Raw genomic sequence first — 26,702 nt, forward strand, 5'->3', positions numbered from 1 at the left:
GGTTCCTCAGGGGAACGGCAGTAGCTCTGTGATTCAGAGATCCACAGCAATGTCCAGCACGCTGCCCTCCCTCTGCTGGCTTTGCCTCCTTCCCTGTCTCAGTCTCCTGTCCCCTCACTCCAGCATCTTGGGACCACCCTCAAACAACCAGAACCCAAACTAAGACAGGTGTCTGCCTGCTCCACAGCCTTGTTTAGAGTCCCATCGTGCTATGTACAGAGTCATAGCCCTTGTCACATGACACAGTGGTTACAGGACTAAGAGGTCCTTCAAGTCCAGGACCAAGTCCTGTCTACTTCCCCCAGGATCCCAGGCAACCTAGCCACAGCACTCAGTAGATGTTGGGCAGATACTGTCAACAGAGAGTGCTTTGGGGCCGGTGCTGTGGCGTAGCAGGTAAAACTGCTGCCTCTGGTGCCAGCATCCCATATGGGTGCTTGTTCGAGACCCAGCTGCTCCACTTCCGATCCAGCTCTCTGCTATGGCCTGGGAAAGCAGTAGAAGATGGCTCAAGTCCTTGGGCCCCTGTACCCATGTGGGAACACCCGGAGGAAGCCCCTGGATCCCAGCTTCGGATTGGCGCAGCTCCGGCTGTTGCAGCCAATTGGGGAGTGAATCAGTGGATAGAAGACCTCTCTCTTTCTGTCTGTCTCTCTCTCTCACTCTCTCTCTCTCTCCTCTTTCTGTGTAACTCTGATTTTCAAATAAATAAATCTTTTAAAAAAAAAATAGGGTGCTTCTGCTGCCTGTGTATCACAGGATCAGAAACAACCCTGATCTTTCCAACAATTCAGAGAAGTCCCTTTTTGTTTTTCATTTTAGAAAAGGTCACAAAATAAAATTAAGAGTCATTGGTCACACTGGAAAAGACTGATGGCCATCTGCCATCAAGCCCACCAACTGCCCCATGCAGCAGCCCAACTTTTCAGCCTCTGCTGCCTCCCTGGAGGGCCCCACCTCTGAGTGTCCCTAGATGCTGCATCACCTACAGCCTCCTCCTTTCCCACCCTCCCCATCTCCTCTTTGCGTTTTGATCCTGGAGCTCTACACTTCCACCAAGGAACTACAACAAAGAAATGCATCAAAGAAATGGAAACAAGAAAAGCTAAGGAGGGGACTGGTGTTTCGTTGCATCTCCTTCTCCCCTGGGCCTTGAAGCTAGAAGTTGCAAACTACCCACCTATGGGCCAAGGCTGGTTGTCAGACTCATTTCTGGAAGGTCCAGTGTTCTTGAGGTTGCCAATATTTAAATTTCAGTAAGTTGAACCTAAAAATCCACATCCAGCTATTCTTGAAAAATTATAGATAGGACAACACTAGCCTTCAGGTGGAGCTAGCTCACTCCTAGAGATGGGACCTACAGCCCCATTGTGTGCCACAATCCCCACCACTCCCTTTTGCCTCTGACTATGAGGCCCCATTCTGATATTTTTTGTTGCTCATCTGGTCCTGAGGGTAAATGTATTTGAGCTTTCCATGCCCTATTTAAGCACATGGAAAAAATTAGTAGCAGCTGCTGTTTCTTGTGTACGTAAGAGCCTCAATCAAGGGATTAGAGATTTCCTCTATAATGCTATCACGCCTTCTGCCCATTATTTGTAATGCCCTCTTGTTGATGACAACAATGATGATGATGATGATGAAGAAATGATACCAGGTAATGAAAAAAAAAAGTCCTTAATTCTGAGAGTTTGAAAGAAGTGAGAAGCAAGTGCAGAGAAGAGGCCACCACAGACACCACTCGGAGGTGCTTCCTGGAAGGAGAAAGTAGCCTGGTGGACAAAAGCAAAGTCTTTCTCCCCACCCATGCCTAGAATAATTCTGGCAAGAATGCAGACTTCGTCTTACAGCCAACGCTATGAAGTTAGGATCAGGAACCATGTTCACGGTAACCACAAGTGTGGAGAGAACACTGAGAACATCCACACGAATCAGCCTGCCTCAGCACACAGTAGGGATGCTTACAATTTGCATCAAGTTTTGAGACCCATGGGGCCGGCACTGTGGCACAGTGGGTTAAAGCCCTGGCCTGAAGCGCCAGCATCGCATATGGGCACTGGTTCTAGTCCCGACTGCTCCTCTTCAGATCCAGCTCTCTGCTATGGCCTGGGAAAGCAGTAGAAGATGGCCCAAGTCCTTGGGCCCCTGCACCCATGTGAGAGACCTGGAAGAAGCTCCTGGCTCCTGGCTTCGGTTGCAGCCATCTGGGGAGTGAATCATCAGATGAAAGACCTCTCTCTCTCTCTCTCTCTCTCTCTCTCTCTCTGTCTCTCCTCTCTCTGTGTAACTCTGACTTTCAAATAAAATAAAATAAGTCTTAAAAAAAAAACCCTTCCCTTAAAAAAAGTTTTGAGACCCATAAAACCACAGTAAATCCCGGTCTCTTGCAGTCAGGAGTTAATAACGCAAATGCAAAGGCAACAGGAAGAATGCTTCCCATAACCTCTCCAAGGCCACGGACAGTACCTAAATGACTTTGAAGTGAACCAATTAGTGAAGGCCCACCATTCTTGTAACATTTAATCAGTCACGAGACTAATATTTGTGATGACCAACAAGACAGACACAGAAAATGTCTTTGTGAGGGCAGTTTATAGGGAGCAGGGAAGCAAAATTAAGCACAAAATTATACATTGCATTAAATACATGTGACAAGTGGTGAACTAAAAGTAGGGAGCTTGCACCAAGATACCTAACCTGGGAAGAGAGTTTCCCTGAAAAGGGTATAGATAATCTAAAACCTCAAGGGGTGGTAGGAGTTGCCCAGGCCAAGAGCTTGTCTGCTTCTATTGAGCAATTACTATGCGCCTTATATTATATAAGGCATTAGGGTTAGAGAGAAAAAGTAGGAAAAGCCTTTCCCTCAAAGAGCTCATAGTCTAGTAGGGGATAAACAGGTTTCTATCATATCTTCTGTGTGGAAATGATGGGTCTCATCTTCAACATGTAACAAATTAAGAAGTCATTTAAAAGGCATTCTGGGGACCAGTGCTGTGGCAAAGCAGGTGAAGCCACTGCCTGTGATGACAGTATCCCATATGGGTGCCTGTTCGAGATCCAGCTGCTTCACTTCTGATCCAGCTCTCTGCTATGGCCTGGGAAAGCAGTGGACGATGGCCCAAGTGCTTGGGCCCCTGCACCCACGTGGGAAATCCAGAAGCCCTGACTTCTGGCTCCAGTCTGCCCAGCCCTGGCTGTTGCAGCTATGTGGGGAGTGAACCAGTGGATGCAAGATCCGTGTCTCCTCCTCTCTCTGTGTAATTCTGACTTTCAAACAAATAAGTAAATCTTTTAAAAAGTAAATAAAATAAAAGGCATTCTGATACTCAGAAGAATGCGCCCAAAAGCTTCAAAACAGCAAGATGTTTTATTGCAAGGGCAGAGAATTTCTCTCATAATTTAATAAAGGACATGAAATTGAGAAACTGTCAAATCTCAGGGAACACCTGGGGCTTTACCAAGATAACAAGGTTCATTGTCTGTGTACACAAATGCTGCTGGGGAAACTCAACAGCGAGCACAGGGCAGGCAAGCCATGCAAACGATAAAAGGCTGAATGAGGAATTGATTAAGGAGGAGGGACACAGAATATCAAAATCTGGAGACTAGCAAAAACTACTTAGTGACTAACAATACCAGAAATCATAATAGGTTAATAATACTGTTGTTATTGGTAACTGAACACTCTAAGAAGGCTTTATGCGCATTACTCACACTCAGTCTTATGGTCAAGTACTATTATTCTCCCCATTTCACAGAGGAAAACAGAGATTCGAATGAGATTTCTGTCAGACTAGCTGAAATCGGAAGCTACAAAGCATGAGACATGACAAATAAAACAACACATCTTTTTCATCACAGGGTACAGTTTGCAAGTTGTTCAAGGGTCAAAATCAAAGGGTGGACTGCATGTTGGAGCAATGAACAACTAGATGGGCCAGATATCTCTTGAAGAGTGATTGGGACCAAGGGCCAGACTCACTGAATAAGGACACTGGATTTTAGTGGCCAAAAGGAGATAAAAGATGAGGATCTGGGCTTGTGTGGGTGGTGCTGAGACTCCTCCACTTAAAAGGGTCATGCTCTTGGTGAAAAGTTACATACAATAAATACAAATCTACCCTCCAGGACAGAGGACCACAAAGAAACCCAACTATCTCTCCTGAGCTCTAAGGGGGTGGGAAAGCATGGCTTCCCTGAGAACTTGCATCCCTGGGCCTTGTGTAACAAGAGTCTGAGGTTCTAGTATAATTTAAAACCACGTGATCCAAGAAACCCCAATTTAACATAAAAAATTTTATTCTAAGCAAGTGAGATCTCCTAAGGCAATTGGCAGAAACCAAGGAAGGAACATACCCATAAGCTGAACCATTCCCAAGTCCCAAAATAAAGGCTCCCTGAAAATGAGTTCACAATCCAAAATCAAAAACATGAAAGAAAAACAATTTACCATGAATGAGAATCAGCAGTCACAATAAAAACAGCCTCATCCCAAAAATTTCAGAATACTCATGTAAAGAACACAAAATAAAGTCCTGAACTAATGGAAAACATAAAGGAAGTAATATAAACACGAGAAAGGATAAAGATACTATCAACAAAAAACAGACATATATGAAAAAGAATATCTAGAAAATAAACAAAATCTTTGAAAATAAAATCTCAGTAGATTGACCATTAGCAGGTAAACACATTTTAAGAATGAATAGATCATTAAGAAGATAAAGCTGCAAAAACATAAAACAAAGAGATAAGGAAAATAAAAAATATCAATGGGTCAGTATCTAAAGAAGAAAGAATTCAACAGACATCTAAGATAAATTCCAGAAGGAGTGGGTAAAGAGAACAAAGGGGAGATCATTGAAACAAAAAGTCTCTGATTCAGGAAATCAAGTGAGTTCTAAGTACAGTTGATAAAACTAAATTCATACCAGAGCACACCATGAGGACACTCTAAAACACCAAAGACAAAAGGGAAATCTAACAACCAATCAAAAGAAAAGACAGGTTACCTACAAAACAGCAATAATAATTAAACTTCTAGCAGATTTCTCAACAACCATCACTAGACAATAGAAGACAAATGACAAACATCTTTCAAGTGCAAAACTAAAACAGCAGTCTGAGTTGTAATTTATAAGAAACCGAAATAAAAATGTTTTCAGATGTGCAAAGGAGGATGTTAACCATCGAAGGATCTGTCACTGAAAGAGTGATGAAAGGACAGACTTAAAAGAAAAGAGATGGAACCAAAAGTAAGGAATTGGAGATACATAGAAATAAACTGTGAAAGAACTGATCAACAGCTAATTGACTCTATAAAACAATAATAATGATGACTAATGCTGGGAAAACTAAGGTAACATGAATTAAAACAATCCAAATGCTCATGTTGTTTGTAAAAAGAATAAAGATATTGACCAACTTTTGACTCTTTTAGATTTCTATCCACTACACCTGTTAAAAGAAATTCATGTGAGAGAGAAACAAAGAATCAGAAAGAATTAAGAGAGAGTATTTAAAGATATCTTAGAAACAGAGAGAATTACATTGTGTGGTGATAACCATTCAGAAAAGGGAAAAAAAGAATAAGGGAATAGCACTAATAGGAAAGAGAAAGTTATAGGAAGACAGGAAAAAAAGAGGGAATAAAGAAAACACAATCCAACAAAAACCCAGAACAGAGGCACTTTTTGAACATTTTTTTTAAAACATGATGAGTAATACAAATAAAAAGGTAGAAATAAACCTAAAATTATCAATTAACATAAGTGGGCTAAACATATCAGATAAAAGATTAAGACAGACTGGATTTTTTTTAATTACAAGAAATTCACCTAAAATATTAGGATACTAAAAGTTTAAAAGTATAAAAACTCAGCTGAGAGGGCTATAAAATTAGACAATTTTAAAGTAAAAGCACTACCAGGAAGGTCCATAGACAATATTAAAGGAACAATTCAATAGGAAGAAATGAGAATTGTCAACTTTTGCTCACTTTATTATCATAATGTAAAACATAATTAAAATTTAAAATGACAAAACTATAAGAAGAAATAGACAAATCTCTAAACTTTTTTCACTAATTAGGCAGACTAAAAAATTAGGGAATGTATAGATTTATTTTTTCTAAAGATTTATTTACTTTAGTTGAAAGATTTACAGAGAGAGAGAAGGAGAGGCAGAGAGACAGAGAAAGAGGTCTTCCATCCACTGGTTCACTCCCCATTTGGCCACAAAGGATGGAGCTGTACCAATCCAAAGCCAGGTGCTAGGAACTTCTTCCAGTCTCCCACGTGGGTACAGGGGCCCAAGGACTTGGGCCATTTTCTACTGCTTTCCCAGGCCATTGCAGAGAGCTGGATTGGAAGAGGAGCAGCGAGGACTATAATCGGTGCCCATATGGGATGCCGGCACCACAGGCAGAGGATTAACCTACTGCTCTACAGCGCCAGCCCCCTAAATAAATCTTTTTTAGAAAATGCTATGATAACACATGGCTGGTATTGTGGTGTAGCAGGAAAAGTCACCACCTGTGACATCAGCATCCCATATGGGCACCGGTTCAAGTCCTGACTGCTCCACTTCTGATCCAGCTCCCTGCTAATGCACCTGGGAAAGCATCAGAAGATGGCCCAAGTCTTTGGACCCCTGCCACCCACGTGAAAGATCCAGAAGAGGCTTCTGGCTTCTGGCTTGAGTTCAGCCCAGTTCCAGCCATTGAGACCATTTGGGAAGTAAACCAGTAAATGGAAGATCTCTCTCTCTCTCTGTAAAACTCTGCCTTTCAAATAAATAAATTCATTAAAATGTTATGATAAAGAAGAGACAAAGTAATGAAGTGGTAGAAATGAGGGCTGTTTAGCCAACCACCTGGGTTGAATCCCAGTTGCAGGGCCTTGGGAAGACACCTCGTGGCTGTTACTTGTGATCAGTGGAGCCACAGCTCAGACTCTGCACCATCAGCTCCCAGTACCTACACACTAATTACATTCCCTGAATGTAGCATCTTCCTCCCATAATGCAAAGGAATATTATTATCCCCATTTTACAGATGAAAAGATCAAGGTTTGGAAACTTTCTGTGATTCACCCCAAGTCATGGAACTATCAAGAGTTGGAGACCAGCGCCGTGGCTCACTAGGCTAATCCTCCGTCTTGTGGCACCGGCACACCGGGTTCTAGTCCCGGTCGGGGCGCCGGATTCTGTCCCGGTTGCCCCTCTTCCAGGCCAGCTCTCTGCTGTGGCCAGGGAGTGCAGTGGAGGATGGCCCAAGTGCTTGGGCCCTGGACCCCATGGGAGACCAGGAGAAGCACCTGGTCCTGGCTTCAGATCAGCGCAATGTGCTGGCTGCAGCGCACCAGCCATGGCGGCCATTGGAGGGTGAACCAATGGCAAAGGAAGACCTTTCTCTCTGTCTCTCTCTCTCACTGTCCACTCTGCCTGTCAAAAAAAAAAAAAAAAAAAAAAAGAGTTGGAGGCGACTCAAGACCAGATCTTTCTGACTCCAAAGTCTGCTTCTCAACTATCATGTTCATCTACAAGAGACAAGGAAAGCCCCTGCTGGCCGCTCAGGGTAGTGATGCTCAGGACAGCTTTTTACTGCACTCCCAACTGTAGGGAAAAGACATCTTTAAAGTGGAAGGTAAGGGGCTGGTGCTGTGGTGTAGCAGGTAAAGCCACTGCCTGCAATGCTGGCATCCCATATGGGCACCAGTTAGAGTCCCGGCTGCTCCACTTCCAACCCAGCTCTCCGCTATGGCCTGGGAGAACAGTGGAAAATGGCCCAAGTCCTTGGGCCTCTGCACCCACGTAGGAGACCCGGAAGAAGATCCTGGCTCCCAGCTTCAGATCAGCACAGCTCCAGCTGTTGCAGCCATCTGGGGAGTGAATCACCAGATAGAAAACCTCTCTCTCTCTCTCTCTCTCTCTCTCTCTCTCTTTCTGCCTATGCCTCTCTGTAACTCTGCCTGTCAAATAAATAAATAATTCTTTCAAAAATTAAATACAGTGGAAGGTAAAACAGAAGGGGAAAATGCCCCTTGCTCATTTCTTTCTGCTACTGCTAACCCAGCAGTTAGGGTAGCGGGCTTTGGAACCAGAAATAACACAAATAACATGAAAATTTTCTAGTATTTATTAGACAGTGACTACATACCCAACATCATGCTAAGCTCTTCCAACCCTCACATCTCTTTTTACAGATTCTGTTGTTGTCTCAGAATACAGATTAAGAACCTAGGAGCAGAGAACTTAAACTCGCACAGCTATCAATCAGCAGAGATGGATTCCAAGCCAGACCATGTGAAACCAGAGCTGACAGTCTTATCTACCCTAAAATCTCGGGCTCCAGCTCTCTCCTCTATGAGGCAGGGAAGACCATACTCCCACCCTGAACTGAAGAGGAAATGCCACAAGGTAAAGATAGCAGCACAGTATCTGGGCAAGCAGTAGTGACAATGATGATGATGACAATGACAACGATGATGATGGAGGAGGAGGACAGGTACTTGCAAAGATAGAGGCCTAACTGCCCCCAGAATAATTTGCTGCATAAAATCTTTGGAAATAAATCTCTCCATTTCATTCACACAAAATCTTCATGTGGACAGATCATTTGTGCTCTGTGTGGGAGCTCATTTTCATCAAGATCACAGCATCTTTATATTATATGAAGATACAAAGAAAAGTATTTAAAAGAATCCAACAAAATTGTAGAGAAATGAGGGAAAAAAATGCTCACATTACTCAGGCGCAGTAAGTCTAGCTTTGAACTTCATTTTCCAGAATTCTTGAAATATCAGTGATCCTACCACAAAAGACCAATTAATCAGGCTGTGTTTGTTCTCTATGTATGAGTCACTGTTGCCATCTACAGCTAAATGTGGGGCCTGCAATGCTGCCAAATAACTCATTCTAATAGCATCGTCCTGGAGCCCATGGTGCTAAGAAAACATGCGTGTTCAATGAGGACAGAAAATGAAAATGCTACCTGAAGGAGCAGCTCTTTTTCAACCACCTCTTCAGTCTTGCTGATGAGATGCTTCTGCAGGGTGTGAATTTTCTGTATCAGCTCAAAGGTACTGGGGTCACTGGCCTGTCCGAGGAGAATGACAACAAGCAGTGGAGATACCATCAGTCTCAAAGCATCAAGGTCCCTACATTCAATCATTACTGTTTTATTAAAATGTGTTGCAAATCTACAGACCCAGTACAGAGAACCAGAACAAAAACAGAATCATAACAGAAGATAAAATGAGATAGTCATAAATACCTGCTACCCCTAAATAAATAAATAAATAAATGTAGATTCTAGTTTTCCTAATATCTTTTTAGTTAGCCTATAAATCAAAAGTTAGTGTGTGTTTTTCTACCAGTGAGTATAACAGTAATACAAAATAAAGATAGCTACTATGTGTGATAAAGTATTCTTCACCACCATGCAGACACTACAGTGAGTGCTTTTCATACAGGAACCCATTTTGTTCACACAACAGCCCTATGAGATAGTATCAGTCATCCCCTTTTACAGATAAGAAAATTGAGGCTCAGAGAAATCATTTGCCCTGACTAGAAAGAGTCAGAACTGCATGGGGGCCCAGATATTCCTGTCTGCAAAGACTGTGGTTCTTAACTATTATGCTCTAAGGCTTTCCCCATCATCTCCTATTTCATAGGCATAATAAAGGCTTCTCCTAGTCATTCAGCCTTAGGATTCTCCTTTTGGCAATTGTCAACAAGATTCATTAGAGTTTATAGGGGGAAAGCGTCCAAGACATGGACATGGACTTCTGCTGCTAATTGGCAGGAGAACATGGCCATGGAGCTCAGCCCCAGATGGAGTTATCAACCCATAAAGTATGATGCCCCTTCAGTAGCTATCTGTGTACAATTCAAACAAGAGCTGCAGTTAGAAACTGATGATTGACCTCTAGACTTCAAGCCAAGGCTTCACTTTCAGCATTACTGACATTCTGAGTGAATCTAGCAGCTAAATATTTTCAACTGCCTCCCAGTCTCCATTTTCTAATATTTTTTGATAGAAATTGACATGGAATTGGAAACTTTAAAGATCTGCTTGGAAACACACAGCATAAGCTAATGTGACGGTAACTGGATTTAAAATCTTCAGTTCCACTTCCCTGGAAACAACCATGTTACTGTTGAGTTAGTAAACCATGCCACTCCTGGCATTTGAAGAGGAATAAACAAGAGTCCAAGAGAAAAAAGCAAGGAGATTTCATTGACTCTAACTTTGCTTAAGAAACACCAAGCAAGGCCAAGTGATATCCATACATCAGGACTACATTTGGCATACATCCACTTGGCCGGCCTTGATGTTGTTAAAATTCCGGTCTCGTGTTTACATAACAATTTATAACACATTATCCTTAGTGTTTTCTTCATCAAGGGGAAACAATAAAAATGAAAACCAAAAGCCTACTTGGCTGACTTTCCACCTTGCCCTGCCCCTTCCATCTCCCGTCATCCTAACTTTGGCAGCCATGATGCTGAGTACAGCTGAAGCTGATGGCCCTTTTCCTCCTTGAATAACCAGAGCGTACCTTTAACAGCTATATACAGTGCTGGTGGTGATGTCTATCAGGAAGTCATCGAATGTGAAGTTGCTGCCCCACCCTCTACCCGTGAGACTTTGGCTGGGTCCCCAGATCATAAGTGAAAGGGATTGGCTAACACAATGCCCATCCTTCAAAAAGAGGGCTACTGCTGACAGACGGGGAAGGCACTAACTGGTCTCTGCTGTGTATCTCCTGTGCCTCTCTGGGACTTTGCCAGCAAGAAAGTCATTACCCAACGTGGCCCTCAACCCTGGACTACAACTGTGAGCAAAAATAAACCTCTTTTTTTAAATAATTTAAAAAGAAAGCAAGGAAGGATGATGAAGATGCTGCCAGCCAATATTGCTAAAGGCAATTACCAACCTAAGCTTAACAGGCAGCCACAGAATAATGGGTTGATCAAAAATTGCCTAAACCCCCAAAAAAAAGTCAATTGGTGATACTAGTTTATAGCTTCTACTGGGTCTTCTTTAGGTAAAAAGGAGTTTGCCCAGAATTTTTAAAACAAAACCCAAATGCATTACATCAGCCCATAACTCGTATTGTGCCTCGCAGTCAGGTGCCCGCTCAGGGTAGAGGGAGAGAACTGGGGACTGAGGCATGCTCTGCCAGAGGGTACCTCAAGCTTCCTCCATCTGTGCACGTTCATGGGGTTCTGCAGCTCCTCCTCCAGGGCCCGGCACCGTGTCCTCTCCTTCAGGAATTCTCTTTGCATGTGAAAAAGCTCCCGCCTAAACAAGACAAACTTTCTTTGGCAAAGAAATTCTCGGCCCATTTGAGTGTCATATTTTTAAATGGTTATATTTCCATGAGGTCCTATATAAGAAGCTAGAATTAAGGAGGCTTTGGTGAGCACGGAGACTGGCCTCCTAAATCTGGGTAAGACATTGGTGACACCAATTCTTGCAGAATTCAGGAATGGCCTTATCTGTCACCACAAAGAAGGGCCAGGGTTTCAGAGTCCTAATTCCTGAAGCATATGAAAAGAAGGGGGAGGGAAGGGGAATTCTGAAAGTTTCAATAGACTCTTCCATGTTTCTCAGGGTCCCTGTGATAGGAGTAAGTGCACAGTGCCTGTGCCACACACATGGCGCCTGACTGCAAGCTACCAGAGCTCTTGTGATTCTGATGTCAATGGGGTTGAGTCCCTCCACCCTCACAAATGCAGAAAAATCACCTGGGGGACTTTGAAAACATCCCCGAGCCTGGACCCCATCCTAGTGGGATTCAAGCTTGGGGCCAGGGTTCCAAAGGCTTCCAGGCCCTGCTGGGACTCCTAGAACGCAGCCAGGACTGAGAAACACTGAGCTGGGAGCTGCGATCATCCTTCATCTGCTGTGCCACACAGCTACACAGATGGCTGGAAAAGTCGCGGAGAACCAGCTCTGGCAGGAACATACGTCTAAAGTCTCCAGGAATCTCTACTTAGTGGGTAACGTGCTACAACCATCTTCAGCATCCTGGGGGCTGGCTGCCACCCTATTGAGAGAAAACGTTGTTGGGAGGGGGAGAAGAGGCACGTACTTGGCGTTGACGCGGGCAGTGAGGATATTATTATCTGTTCTCGTCTGCTGTGGGTGTGCAGATTACTAAGACTAAGCTATCTCTTTTTGCTTAATTGCTTCATTTAAACCAATAATACCACTTCCCCTCATTAGTAAGACAAACCATTAGAATTAACTGCATGATGTTCACTCAACAGGGAGCTCAGAACAAGCTGCTTAGAATTAAAAGCATATTTTCAGCACTTTGATTCTCTAGTGTCATCAGAGGAAGAGGGCAGAAGGGTTAGCTACCCTATTTTGACGGCTAACTTTGCACTAGACCCTGCACTAGGCACACTACGTTCTCATGTTTAATTGTAACCACAAGTCCAAAGCTCAGAGAAGTTCAGTGATTTGCCCAAGGCCACACAGCTGGTAGGCCACAAGACTGAGACTGGAACTCATACTTGCTTACCTCCAGTCTTTGTCAAGTTCTCTCGCCCATTGAAAAGAAGAATGAAATCTGTTACCAACCAGCTAACAATATTGACTCGAAACGGGTAAAACTTGCTCTTCGGTGTCTGGGGGTGGGGAGTGGGGGGACCTCATGGCTGACAGGTTCAGTGACAGTCTTGGAGATCATCCAGTAGCTACTTAGAATGAATCCATTTGTCTCCCAAATGTCAGTGGTGGTGTCTCTGCTTAGTGCAGTTTATGAGTGATTTTCCAGTCCCTTCCTTATATTTTTTCTGCATTTCCCACATTTTTTGCAATTAATTGGTACCACTTTCAACATCTGAAATATAACCAAATACAACTCTTAACAAATAAAAGAAGTATTGATCCATCCTTGACAGTGGGAACCTCGATATCACTGAATATATTCACTGCATCTAGGCATCAAACTGTCTTCTAATCCAATTAATTGATCCAAAGTGTTCCCTTATCCCAAGGTGGTCAAGGACACTGTTCATCTTCAAATCTATGGGGAATACAGATAACTGCTGAGAAAATATCAGAACTCCTCTTTGGTTTCCTGCAATTGCCTATATAAAACATGGTGATGTTTTCCCACTGGGGAAGTAGATCTCGGGTAATGCAAGATTTAAAGAAAGAAGAAGGCATACTAAGGTAAAGTGAAAGCTGCAGAAGATAAATCAAGAGTATAGTATAAAATCTGGCTGCCTTCTAAGGAAATAGATTTTCAAATTGTGATAGAATTAAATTTTCCACCTCTTTTCATCCTGTGCATAATTCCAAGAAAATGGTGTGTGAATGTTACCAGTATTAAATTTGGATATTGATGCTCCTTCTCATTCACACTGCCTTATTAAACAAATTTGAAAGAGCTCATTGGAGGAAAATTTTTTTCTACAGAAAGAAATAGTTTATGTTTGTGATTTCACTTGACGTTTCTTTTTTAAAATCCAGAATAAAGTGTTTTTTTTTTTTTTTAATGTTTTTGCATTTGCCTCTAGTTCCCAGCAAGGACACTAGTTCATTTTTGTGGCATAGCTAGGAACAATAGATTTTATGGAAAAGTTACTCTCATTATTTGCTAATTAATTTCACCATGTAAATCATTTTGGACAAGGTGATAAAGACCTTCAATGACTGGCAGGCATGAAAATTAGGTCATTTTGTGGAGTTAAAAGGGTTAATAGGAAGTTAGGAAAGGCCTAGGTGGGAATAAGGAACCAGGTGTTTGTATGAAACTTGACATCAACTGATTAGACAAAAGATTTTACCCCAAGAAAAATGAAAAATTGATAGTTAGGGAACACAATGGGTCCCAGACCCATAGGTAACAATTAACCATATGAGAAACTAGGCTCTGGCACCATACCAGAATACACCACAGAGTAACATGTCTCAAATGCTTAGCAACTGATCAGGTAGGCGTAACCTGCCTGTTGGTCAGGTCAACAATATTTTTTAACTGTCACATCTCCCAAGTGGTCGACATGGTAACATATGTTAACTGGTCAGGGACTATGACCACTACACCATAGACACAGAAAAAACAAAGCAGACCCCTGACACACTGAAACTATGTAGAAGAATTGATCAACTTACATGCAGTCCCTATATAAGCTCCCAATATCCAGTCCTGGACAGACCCCTCCCTCGGAGACCCCTCTTGGCAAGCAGGAGTCTCTGTATCTCAATAAACTCTACTTTCATTTGCTTTGCTCAACCCCCCCCTCTTTTGTCCACATCGTAATTCTTCATCACCACAGGACAAGGCACCGACTCTGAATTCCTGTAATAATTGTAGGAGCTCCTACACATCACTGCACCCTCAGCCTTGTGGCCCTCCTACCTACCTGAGTTTGTCAACATTAGCCACACTGCCGGCAAGAATCCCCTTTTCCCGGCGCAGGTTATTTATCTCAAGCTTGAGGATTCTCATGTCCTCCACCCTCTGGTTATACTGGCTCTCGCCTTTATTCAGGACAGACTGTTGGATCTTGATCTTCTCATAGAGCAAAGCTAACTCGTCATTGCGCCGGACAAGTTGCGACCCGAGGATGTCTCTCTCGCTGATGACCTAGAAAGGCAGAGAAGAACATGGCCACCAGGAAACAAAACGGATCCCTCTCCATTGTGGAAGCAACATTCAGTCAGTTGATGAGAACTATCCAAGGCCCTCACAGGTTGGAGACCAGGAATCACCTGTAGACAATTAAAACTGGGTTCTTCCCATCAGCGCTTTCAGTCTCCTTGGAGAAAGAAACCACCATACAAAGAACAATCCGTGCTGATCATAATGGTCCAATAGTGCAATAATCCTGGGCCCACGAGAGTGTTGCTTTGTTTGCCTGCTTGTTTCCTAGCCTGTTATTTCTTTAAAATGTTTAAACTTGAATGATTTTATAGTGAGCTATCCGGTGTCAACTTCCACTACTTCTTACTATCTGGTACTGGCCAACTTCTCCGTGCCAGGTCTCTAGAAGAATTTAAGTTTTTAACCCACACATTACACATCTGAGTTACCATATCCCAAATTATGTAATTATTAATTGCAGTAATATGTGAGACATTAAATTATAATAGAATACAAGCTCCCTGAAAACAGAGACTTCATTGTTTTGTTGTCCAATGTGTCCCAAGTGCCTGGAGAAGTGACGGACACACAGGAAATAAATCCAAGTTGAATAGGTGAGTTATTTCATAATTAATCAACACAAGATGGGCCTCTGCCACTGTTTTCCAATAGGGCTAAACAGCAGTGCTTAGAGAGGAATGCGGATTCACAGAGAGTGGAATCAAATGCTTGTGTCTGCAGGTCTGACGAGAAGGTTCTACCTGGTCTAATTCCTTCTTCTGCCTCAACCGCTCCCCATCAGCCTCAGCAATGATCCGCAACAGTTTTCTCTCTTCAGCTTCTTGCTTTTCAATGAATTGTTTGGTCTCCAGAGCTTGTTGTCTCAGCTTCTGCAGCTCGGCCTGACAAAGAGTGAAAGATACAGACAAATTTCATTCGATAGCAGCACAAGCCAAGACTACAGGGCCCGGGTTTAGATGTACAGTCGTGCTTCTTGCATGTTTCACTGATGTTTCATTTAACACGGTTTGCTCACTCTTACAAGCAAAACAAGCTAAACACATATGCAGAGAGAGAGAGAGAGAGAGAGAGAGAGATGCCCATGAAGAAAGAGCAATGTGTATTACAGTGATCACATTTATTCTGAAATGTGCCCTTGAGGGATTTTTATCATTTTTCTGTGTGTGTGGAACAGGGGCTACATTGATAATTAGCAGAATTTTATCTCTTTCCAGCTAAACACCAGGAAAAAATATAGTGCCAAGGAAGATGTGGGGTTCAGGACAGGGGAATTCTCAGTATGAACCAGCTCCTATTATAGTCCCAACACCACCAGTACATTAACTACAGAGATTAAAATTTTTTTTAATTAATCAAAGATAACAACTAAAAGAAGAAATATCATAGTACAAAAATATACTCAGATGCCCCCTCAACTTACCAAGGTTCTATCCCAATAAACTCCTAGTTGAACATGTCATAAGTCAAAAATGCATTTAATATACCTAAACAGCCTCACCTAGCCTGCCTTAAATGTAATCAAAATACTTACATTAGCCTACAGATGAGGAAAACCATATAACACAATGCCTATTTTCTAATATGGTGTTAAACAGTTTGTGTAATGTATTCAATACTACACTGAACGTAAAAACATGCGAATGCATGGTTGCTTACCATCAATGTAGTTAGTAAACACTGAAGCATGATGTCTGCTAAATACAATCACTTTTGTACCATCATAAAATCAAAAACATCTTAAGTGGAACAATCATAAGTCTAGGACCAGCTGTATAGATTCTACCCCTAACACACGTCCAGTCCAGACAGGAAGTTAAGATATGCAAAGATTAGTAAATCCAGGCAAGAACTTTTCAGTATCTTTGTTATCAAGCAGACAGTAAATTGATGTTACAAAATCTCAAAGGAAAAGTCATCACTGGACTGAGGTCATCAGGAATGCCTTCTCAGAGAGCTCACTCTTGATTTTGGCCCTTAGTTTCATAGAAATTGCAGCAAGGATGGAGAGAAGGTGCTATGGACTGGTAAGTTTCAAAAGGGAAATTTCCTTCATCAAAATGCACATTTACTTCTTTTTATTTTTTTAGATTTATATATTTATTTTGAAAACCAGAGTTACAGAGAGAGAGAGAAAGATAGCCAGAGAGGGAGAGAGACGGAGAGAAAATCTTCCATCCACTGGTCCACTCCCAAGATGATCCCAACAGCCAGCACTGGGTCAAGGCATAGCCAGGAGCCAGCAGTTTCACCCAGGTCTTCCATGTGGCTGGCAGGGGCCCAAACACCTCTGCTGCTTTTCCCAGGAAATTAGCAGGGAACTAGGTCAGAGCAGCTGAGACATGAACAGGTGCCCCTATGGGACACCAGCATCACAGGCAGTGGCCCCACCCACCACGTCACAACCCTAGCCCTTACACATTTAGTTCTATTCCACAGGTGTAGCTGTTATGTACAATATAACAGGAATGATACTAGGCCTTCTGCAAAGCTACTCTTCTCTCCATTTTACAAACACAATTACATAAACAAAGAAAAGCAAATAATTTGTCCAAAGTCACAGAGCTAGTAGTAACAGAATTGAGATTCCAACTCAGATCTTTTGATTCTAGGATCTGTGTTTCCTCTATTGTCACCATATAATAGTTCCAAATGAAATACAGAAGATGAGTAAAACTGTGAGGATTCACCATCCACTTGGGTATGATGACTTTAGCTAATGATGAGATGAAAGTGGAATCTATCTGTGAAAAAAGATACAGGAGGGCCGGTGCTGTGTTACAGTGGGTAAAGCTGCCACCTGCAGTACCAGCATCCCATATGGGCATTGGTTCAAGATCCAGTTGCTCCACTTCTGATCCGATTCTCTGCTATGGTCTGGAAAAGCAGTAGAAGATGGCCCAAGCACTTGGGCTCCTGCACCCATGTGAGACCCAGAATAAGTTCCTGGCTCCTGGTTTCAGATCGACCCAGATCTGCTTTTTGTGGCCATTTAGGGAGTGAACCAGCAGATCGAAGATCTCTCTCTCTCTCTCTTTCTCTTACTCTCTTTCTCTCTCTATCTCTCTCTCTCTAACTCTACCTTTCAAATAAATAAACAAATCTTTACAAAAGAAAAAAGGGAAGAAATTTTAAAAAGGAGGGGGGAGGGGATTTCTTTCTATTTCTGCCTGCAGTTTAAAGGGAAGAACCAGTCAGGTCTCTGGTAATTGACAGGTATATTTTCAAAATGGAGGAGCACGTGTTGGGGAAGGGCAGTCAAGAGTCAGGCTCCTGTGAACAAAGGCATGCAAACTATAAATTACTTGGTGTGTTCACCAGACACCAAAGCATCCAGTGTGGCTGGATCAGTGTGAGGTAGCAAAAGAGGTAAGGCTGGCAAGTAGCCAGACAAGACTGTGTCATGTGCTGTATAGAGTATGCCACGAGGAATAACAGTTGCCATTTATTAAAGGAAAGAAGACCATGTTTCAGAGTTTCCATCACCACCCAGGCTGGCACAAGAGGAAACAAGTGAAGAGGAGGAACTCCGCTTTCATTCTTGCCTGGAATCACAAGGGAGATGACAAGACCATATTAAGGTTCCAACTTGTCAATAGCTTGCATATCAATGATGAAAGAGTAATAATTTTTTCCTTTGGGACCCTACCATCCAGAAAGATCATCAGGATTATAGAAAGCCCCATACTTGTAAGACTCTATGAACCAACCCAACTCTAATCAAGGTTTGTCTCTAATCCATGAAGACCAACAGTCATTAATTTTGTACCTCAGACTTACCCAAACAGTAGAAGATTCTGTGCACCTAGAAATAAATGTGCAATGTCACAAATTAAATGCTACCAGCAACAATAAAACCAAGGGTTTCTCTTAGGACATTTTATCTGATCATTTATGAAATATGTTGTGGTCCAGGGACAAGCAAAAGGAAATACTTATTTGGAAAATATCTGGTCTAGCATTTACCACTTGGAGGGATTGTTTGCTAGGAAAGAGAGCAAAGAACAAGCCTTTCTGTTCCTATAGTCATGCAAGGTAACAGTGACAACAACAATAAAATATCAGTGTAGCTCATGCTTTCCTTAATAAAACTTTTATTTTCCCAGCTTTGCAACATTCACTGCCCTGTTCCTCAGTGCCAAGAGCTGATCGGAATCCATCAGCAGAACAAAATGAAACCCCTGTTATATTAAAATGCAATCAACGGTGTGTAAAAGTATCTGTCTGAAATGTAAAACCATTCGTGCGTTTGGCATTGCTGGGTACTTTTTTCATAATATATCAAAATCCTGAGTCATCTCCTTATGTCATAAATTTATGGGCTGCAAACAAGATGTGGCATTAGACGTTAGCAGCAAATGTTAACATCTACAAAAAACCTTGGGTCTGATGCATTTCACAGTTATAAATCTGAGCTGTCTCCCCTGGGAAAGATCGTAACAACTGCTGTGCACCCAAAGGCCCATCAAACATAGCCTCAGTGGGCCCTGAGATTTCTGCACCTATGGAAGTATTACTGGTGGGATGAACTTGCAATGAACTGGCAGGACATGCCTCCCAGTCACTGCAATAAGTGTTTGTGCACTATATATCATCTAATTTAGCTATGGATGTAAATCATGTTTCAAGAGTCATATTTGTGGGAGTCACCCATTCATACTTGATTCCAAGAGTCACTGAATTTCACAAAATTATCTGTTTATATCTAGCAAAACAAATAGGACCACCTGATAATTAGGCTTTGCGGGGGGGGGGGGGGGTATGTGGTGTGCCTCTGATGGATGACAGCTCCCATCCACGCCGTACTACAGAGTCTGCTAAGTAAAAGGATATGGTGTCCTGAAGCCAGTCCCTAATGTAGTGCTGACTTCTGGACACAGAGAATTTGCTGCTGAATTATTCACCTAGAATCAAAGAGCTGTCAGAAAGATGTGGGGTGATTGGGAAGTGATGAGACAGAATTGGGGACTTGTTAGGACTGGAAGGCAGACACTCCAAAAGAGATGGCTCCTTCAATGCTAATGAAACCAGATTGGGACAGAGTAGGCAGAGGCAGCAACATCTACAGAGAACTATTGACATTCTGTCATAAGCATAATATACTGACAGTGTCTAGACGCCTGAGGAGTCAGCAGAGGCTGAAAGCAGTGAAAACAGAAAAGAAAACATGGAAGGAGCAAGATTTTTGTGTTGAGGGGATTGAATTAGAATGGCGGTAACCTGCTACGACAATAGTTTGTTTATCAGCTTGGAGAAGCAGTAAATTAGGTTATCCTGTCAAAAGGCAACTTGTGGTCTCCCAAGCAGCCTACGACATGCCACTCCAGAAGGGATTAAGTAGCCATATAGCTTTGCAGAATTTACAAAATAAGATAACTGTCTCGTAGAGCAAAGTTACTAGCAAATTCACCCTTTCCTCCAGGGTTTTGGTTTGCAAACTTCAGATGCATGAAATGCAAAGACCTGTGCAGAATGTGATTCAAATTCCTAGGCTAAAAAAGCCAAAGCTGAACCTGAACATTTGAGCTGTCATATTTTTTCTTAAGAATGTCAAACAGGTTTAATGATAGGTCAAAATTAGCCAGTTGGAGTACCATTTCAAGTCACCCTTGAATAACCTCAAATAATAAATCAACCAGGCACCCTTTCTCTTCCTCATTCTTGCCTTAATGGGAAACTCTGGGAGATAAAGCATCCTAGTTCCACAGTAAGTCCAAAGCAATGATCCTCCTCTCCTCTCTGATCCAAAGGCACGCAGACCTAGGATTCCCCATAAGAGCAGACTCTCCAGAGCAGAAGCATTTTAATTATCCCCCATGCCAATATGGCTGGCCCAGGAGCAAATAATAGGATCCTATTTCTCTTCACTTTATTATAATGCTTCTTCAGCACTACATACGTAGATGCTTGATGATGAAGAATGTAATTGATACCAATATTAACTAAAGTCAAACTCTAAGGAATTGGGAATAATTTTGTATAGGGCACTGCTTATTCTAAGGCAGGATTTTGTAGAAGGCAATGGGTCCCCATTGGGCCCCATTATGGGACAGTAGTCTTTTGACTAGAGCCTTACATGGGCAATTAGATGAGAATCAGCGTCATCCCTCACAGAGAAAAGAGATGATGCAACACATGGATTACACTGAACTCATGCTACATGGTCCATGAGAGAGACCCACAGTGAATCGTGTTTGCAATAAAACGCTTCTGGTTCCTTCAGTGATAGATCAACCCCATCCTGTGACAGGCTCTGGGGTAGAATAAACTGCCTTCTGTAAAACTCTGCTTTCAGAGCCAGCGCTTTGGCGTAGACGGTAGAGCTGCCGCCTGCAGTGCCTGCTTCCCACATGGGCACCAGTTCAAGTCCCAGCTGCTCCACTTCTGATCCTGCAAATGCACTTGGGAAAGTAGCAGAAGATGTCCCAAGTGCTTGGGCCCCTGAACCTGCGTGGGAGACCTGGAAGAAGCTCCTGGCTCCTGGCTACAGATCGGCGCAGCTCCAGCCATTGCACCAATTGGGGAGTGAACCAGTGGATGGAAGACCTCTCTCTCTCTGCCACTTCTTCTCTGTGTCACTCTGACTTTCAAGTAAAATAAATAAATCTTTAAAAAAAAAAAAAAGATTGAATCAGCAGATGAAAGTTCTCTCTCTGTGTCCTCCCCCTCTCTCTGTAACTCTGCCTTCAAATAAATAAATCTTTTAAAAAAAAAACTGCTTTCAAACAGAGAAAGAAGGGTAAAGATCAGGATATTTTTAAACTTCAGAAAAATAGATGTGTCTATATAAAAGTAAACTTGAATGCAGAATTTTCTTTTCCATCATAAATGGAGTAAGGGAGGTGAAAATCTCAAGTAAATATGTCAATTACCGGGCTGGCACTGTGGCATAGTGGGTGAAGCTGCTGCCTGCAGTGCCAGCATCCCATATGGGCACTGATTCATGTTCCGGCTGCTACACTTCTGATCCAACTCTCTGCTATGGCCTGGGAAAGCAGTGGAAGATGGCCCAAGTTCTTGCACCCCTGCACCCACTTGGGCGACCTGGAAGAAGCTCCTGGCTCCTGGCTTCAGATCGGTTCAGCTCCAGCCATTGAGGCCATCTGGGAAGTGAACCAGTGGATGGAAAACCTCTCTCTCTCTCTCTCTCTTTCTCTCTCTCTCTCTCTGCCTCTGTTTCTCTGTAACTCTGCCTTCCAAATAAATAAATGAACCTTTAAATATATATATATATATATATATCAATTACCATATCACTTGTGTAAAGGTACTTTTGTTATAGCATAATCTTTATCAAGCCAAATATGCCTTAAGTTAATTGAATGTAGTAGTTCTATTTCCCTGAAAACCTATCATTAAGTTGACAACCCCATTATTAAATTGAGAGTACATGTTTCAGTCTACAGAGTCTTAGAATTAAGAAAATACACCATTAAACCTATGCGAAGCTAGACACAGTTTTCAAGATCAGAACTGTCTTTAAAAGCTAAGATGTACAGATGCCACGGTACCTAGTCTCCCATTTGTTAACAGTTCCCATAAATGACTCACAGCATCTATGGGTAGTCTGCATATACATTTTCAAAGTAAAAGTGGCATCATTCTCTTAAGAGTCCCTTTTTTAATTCTTTGGTCAAATGGATTAGTAGGGAAATTTATTGGATTGGACAGGAAAATGAAACACAAGAGGCTTAGTGAAGAGTATAGTAAAACATATTTGGTTAGAGGATTTGAAGTGGTATATATTTATTTGGCATGTATTCTTGGGAAGAGTATGTTATGTTAGTAGACACAGAATGCTCTAAATTAGTAGGTTTAAAAGGATACGGCTTGGTAAGACATGCAAACAAAGGTGATTTCTAGAGGAGCAAAATTCTTCAGCCCACTAAGATCTAGGGAAATATGAACCTGTTGGGAATGAACCAAGGGAGAGCAAAACTCTGACAACGAGGAGTTAACGACATTGCAGACAGGAAAGTCTCATGCACAGCAAGCAAAAAATTATCAGGAGCAGGGAGACAAAGCATTACTTTTAGAAGGCCCAGAGAAGAGCCTGGGCGGGTGAATGTGGGCTGAATTGGGGCTATAAATGCAAAGGATGGTAGTGAGCCTGCAAGTTCAAGGACTTCGTTGGCAAAGAAGACCTCCTAGGTTATCTTCCACTGACATGAACTAGGGGTTTATGCATCTCCACTACCTGCCTCCCTGTTTTCCCTGGAAGCATTTTCTGTAAGGAACCCCGACCTGAAGACCGTAGAGCTCACCCTCCCTGTGCCTTGCATGGCTGGGTTTGGGTAACTGGCAGCTGGGACACAGGCAGCCTGCACTCTGCTCCCTGCCCCTTGCTGCCTTCAGGGAAAGGTCAGTGGACTCCTGGCCCCCTGCTCTGCAGTAAGGTCTGTACCTTCAAGGTTTCCTTCTCTTTTTCTATTCGCTGCTGTTCCAGATTCAGTTTCTCAAGGGCTGAGTCTTTGGCAGAGATTTCTTCCTTCAGCTGATCTACCTGATGGGTCATAATCTTTAACTTCTTCTTCATTTCTGTGATTTCACCCTAACAAGATGAAAGGAGAAATGTATGCAAGTGAATTGAACCGACATCAGCATCCCTGTGGAGGTCCAATCCAGGTGTAGGCACGTTTAAGGGAAGCTCTCTCAAAGCAGCGGTCTCTTGACCAGTTGTGACTGGACAGTTCTTGGTCTGCTTGCTCATCAAACTCAAATCACTTGATAGCATAACTCTCAACAGACATTCTCATGAGATATATATAAAGTGTACATAACACACACACACACACACACACACACACCTGCATGCACACACACTTTGTATTCCTCATCTTAAGAAAAGAATCAGAAGCACAACAAACACTATAAAATATTTCACAGCAAACATTTGCAATTAAATGAGTCTGTTGCTGCCCTCTGAGTCATGGCAGCCATTAGCAGTTTTAAAAATCAGACAAAGAAGAATGGCAATGCTACATAATAATTAAAAGGAGGAGATGATCTCCAAATCCTATTAAGTTTTGTCATTTCCATTTCAAACAACCTAGTAGTTCTGCATAAATTGATCATCTTTTTCAGGTAAATTCCAGGAAATTTCTTTTTTGGTCTAGATTCTGCCACTAAGATAAGTGAAATGGGGGCTAAGATACATGAAACTGCTTGAAACCCAGGGCCTAGAGGAGTCAAAATTTAAAGACATAAAAATATTCTTTACCTGAGCTTCAACCAGACTTTTGCTATACAGGTTCCTGTCTGACCTCACAGCTTCGTACAGTTTCTGTTGCTGTTTTAATTTGCTCTCTGATTCAGCTATTTTTTTCCTGTAGTCAAATATCTGCATTTCACGGATTTTAATGTCTTCCATGTTCATGAGGACCTGGAGAAGAAAGCAAGGATATGAGCATAATTAAATAGCCAGCCTGTGTTTATGGGTTTGGGACAAGTGCAGTCTTCTACCTAAGGGACGCTGGTAGAGATGCCAGCAATCAGAAAATCTGACTGTGGCTATAATCACTGCAGTGCAACATGGAAATTCAGTGCAGCTGATTAGGGGCAAATATATGCTTTATCTACGCGGAGTTCTGCTCAAGTATAAAGACTTAATGCAATTATTTTGTGATCATAAAAGTGGGGGGGGGGGGGCCGGGAGAAGAAATTCTTTCAATCTCATAAACCTCTCCTGACCACCTCACCTACCAAAAAAAGAAAGAAAAAAAGCCACAGGCTTAAAACAGAACTTAATACAAAGCACAGAGAAAGATAAAAGATAACTTAGCTATGTGGCCACACTGGCTGCTTTATAAGGTTACCCGTGAAAGAAGAGTGGCCTTTGAACATTGATAGCAATCATAACGCTGTCTTGCCAATGTCAGACTCACTCCATCAGGGGAACTCAAAGGACCTCATAAAAATGCGTTCCACTGTGCACAAAGCACTTCCAGGAAAGCAAGGATGCCAGGATGACTGCCTCCTTTTTGCAAGTATGAAAAAGAGAGGCCTGAAACTCCTCTGTGAGCCAATAGCTCTCAGCGAGCAATCTCTGTGCTAGAAATTATGTTCTTGAAACTCTCAGCTGTGGGGTCGCCAGACAGTAATTGTTTTTGTTTTTATTTTTAAGGACAAGCTTTTTTTTTTTTTTTTTTTTTTTTTTTTTGACAGGCAGAGTGGACAGTGAGAGAGAGATAGAAAGGTCTTCCTTTGCCATTGGTTCACCCTCCAATGGCCGCCGCGGCTGGTGCATCACGCTGATCCGAAGCCAGGAGCCAGGTGCTTCTCCTGGTCTCCCATGGGGTGCAGGGCCCAAGCACCTGGGCCATCCTCCACTGCACTCCCTGGCCACAGCGGAGAGCTGGCCTGGAAGAGGGGCAATCGGGACAGAATCCGGCGCCCCGACCGGGACTAGAACCCGGTGTGCCGGCGCCGCTAGGCGGAGGATTAGCCTAGTGAGCCGCGGCGCCAGCCAGGACAAGCTTCTTTAAAATGAACAGAAATGTTCGTGAGGAAAACCGCTTGAATCACTAACAGCACCATGTCAGTAACAGCAAGAACACACACATACAGAGAAAATTCTTAAGAAAGTTTCACAGCCTTTTAATGGCGTTCTCTTAATTGGTGGTTATAATTGGAAGAGTGACACTGAACAAAGTGACAAAGAACTGAAGGAAGGGAACATCCTTGAAGGAACCCCGCGAGGAAGGGTCCTCTGGGAAGGGCCATTTTATCTCGCACCTAGAGGTTGCAAAGTGCCTCTTAGATATTTACCATGAAGATGCTATTCTTTCTCATTAGAGTGCAGGCTCCTTTGAGTAAAGTGTTCTAAGTTATTGCAGAACGAGAACCTCTGGCTTCACTTGCAGAACTAATATTACACAAAATACACTCAGAAGCCCCATCCCAGTGCTTCCCCATCAGAGTTAATGATGGCTGTTGTTTAACATGTTTGTCTTCTAGATCTCTAAACAAGTACTTATCAAAGTTTTCTTACAGATATTTACGAGGCAGGATTAAATTTTGGTGAATGCCTTTCAATTATATTATTTTGTATTTTTTTTTTCCTTACTGGATCAACTGATGTTATAGACGTGAAATAAATTTTTTTCTTTTAAAAACATTTTCATTTCCTTATACATGGTCCCATATATAAATGTGAAATGTGCATTTATTTTCTTTTCCTTAGTTACTTAGATCTTCCTTCTCCCTTCATCCTACATCTATTCCTCATCTACACCTAACACAACCAGCATGTGCCTTGCAAGTTTTCTCTTTGAATTCTGCACACTCTATTCAAGTCTATAAACATAATAATCATAGCTCATATTCATCAAGTTCTTTCTATGTACTGGTATTTTATATGCATTAGTTCATTCAATCTTCACAAAAATCTTACAGGATATGTATTGCTATTATCCCAATCTTACAAAGAAGGAAACTGAGTTCAAAAGAAGAGATTCACAAAATTGTTCAACTAGGAAATATTAGATACAGGGATTTGTTTCCCTTTGTTTTTTGTTTTGCTTTTTGAGTTTTCTTTTTAGCCAAATGGAGTCTTATTATATACACTTTTATGCACTTTGCTTTTTATCACTCAATAACACCTTGTGGAAATCATTTGAAATAGCTGTAATTCGTTCTCTTTAAAGGCTGTGTAATATCCTACAGTGTGGGTGCACTATCATCTATTCAACTCTTCCCCTCTGATGGGCATTAACTTTTTTTTCCACTTTTTTACTACTCTGAACCAGGCTGCAATAAACATTTCTGTACATGAGTTCTCGTGTGCTTGTGCTTTTACTTCTGTGTGATGGATTCCCAGGAGAAGAATAGCTGGCTCAAAAGATATGTGGATGGATAGATGGATAGATGGATAGATAGATAGATAGATAGATAGATAGATATTTAACTTTAATAGATATTGCTAGACTGCTTTCCAAAATAGCTGTAACACTTTATATTTCCACACCACCAGCAATAGTTTTCTTAATAGAAAACCATCCTTGAAGCTTCAGAATAAACTCTCTTTGGTCATACTGGATGATTCTTTTAATGTACTGTTGAATTTCATTTAGG

The 26,702-nt window shown here is 42.1% G+C and overlaps 1 protein-coding gene across 1 annotated transcript in view; it reads right to left on the reverse strand.

Moving 5' to 3' along the window:
* CFAP58 (cilia and flagella associated protein 58) overlaps nt 1-26,702 on the reverse strand; it is a 107,879-nt gene that overhangs the window by 40,981 nt on the left and 40,196 nt on the right. The window contains exons 10-15 of the mRNA XM_008270490.5: nt 23,851-24,012; nt 23,035-23,181; nt 15,374-15,514; nt 14,392-14,615; nt 11,200-11,311; nt 8,993-9,097 (exon numbers count right to left, since the gene is read on the reverse strand). Coding sequence (XP_008268712.3) covers nt 8,993-9,097; nt 11,200-11,311; nt 14,392-14,615; nt 15,374-15,514; nt 23,035-23,181; nt 23,851-24,012 — 891 coding nt within the window. The remainder of the gene's footprint in view (nt 1-8,992; nt 9,098-11,199; nt 11,312-14,391; nt 14,616-15,373; nt 15,515-23,034; nt 23,182-23,850; nt 24,013-26,702) is intronic.

This window comes from Oryctolagus cuniculus, chromosome 15, assembly GCF_051225735.1.
Source record: "Oryctolagus cuniculus isolate XC-2025 breed Fujian yellow rabbit chromosome 15, ASM5122573v1, whole genome shotgun sequence".
NCBI lineage: Eukaryota > Metazoa > Chordata > Mammalia > Lagomorpha > Leporidae > Oryctolagus > Oryctolagus cuniculus.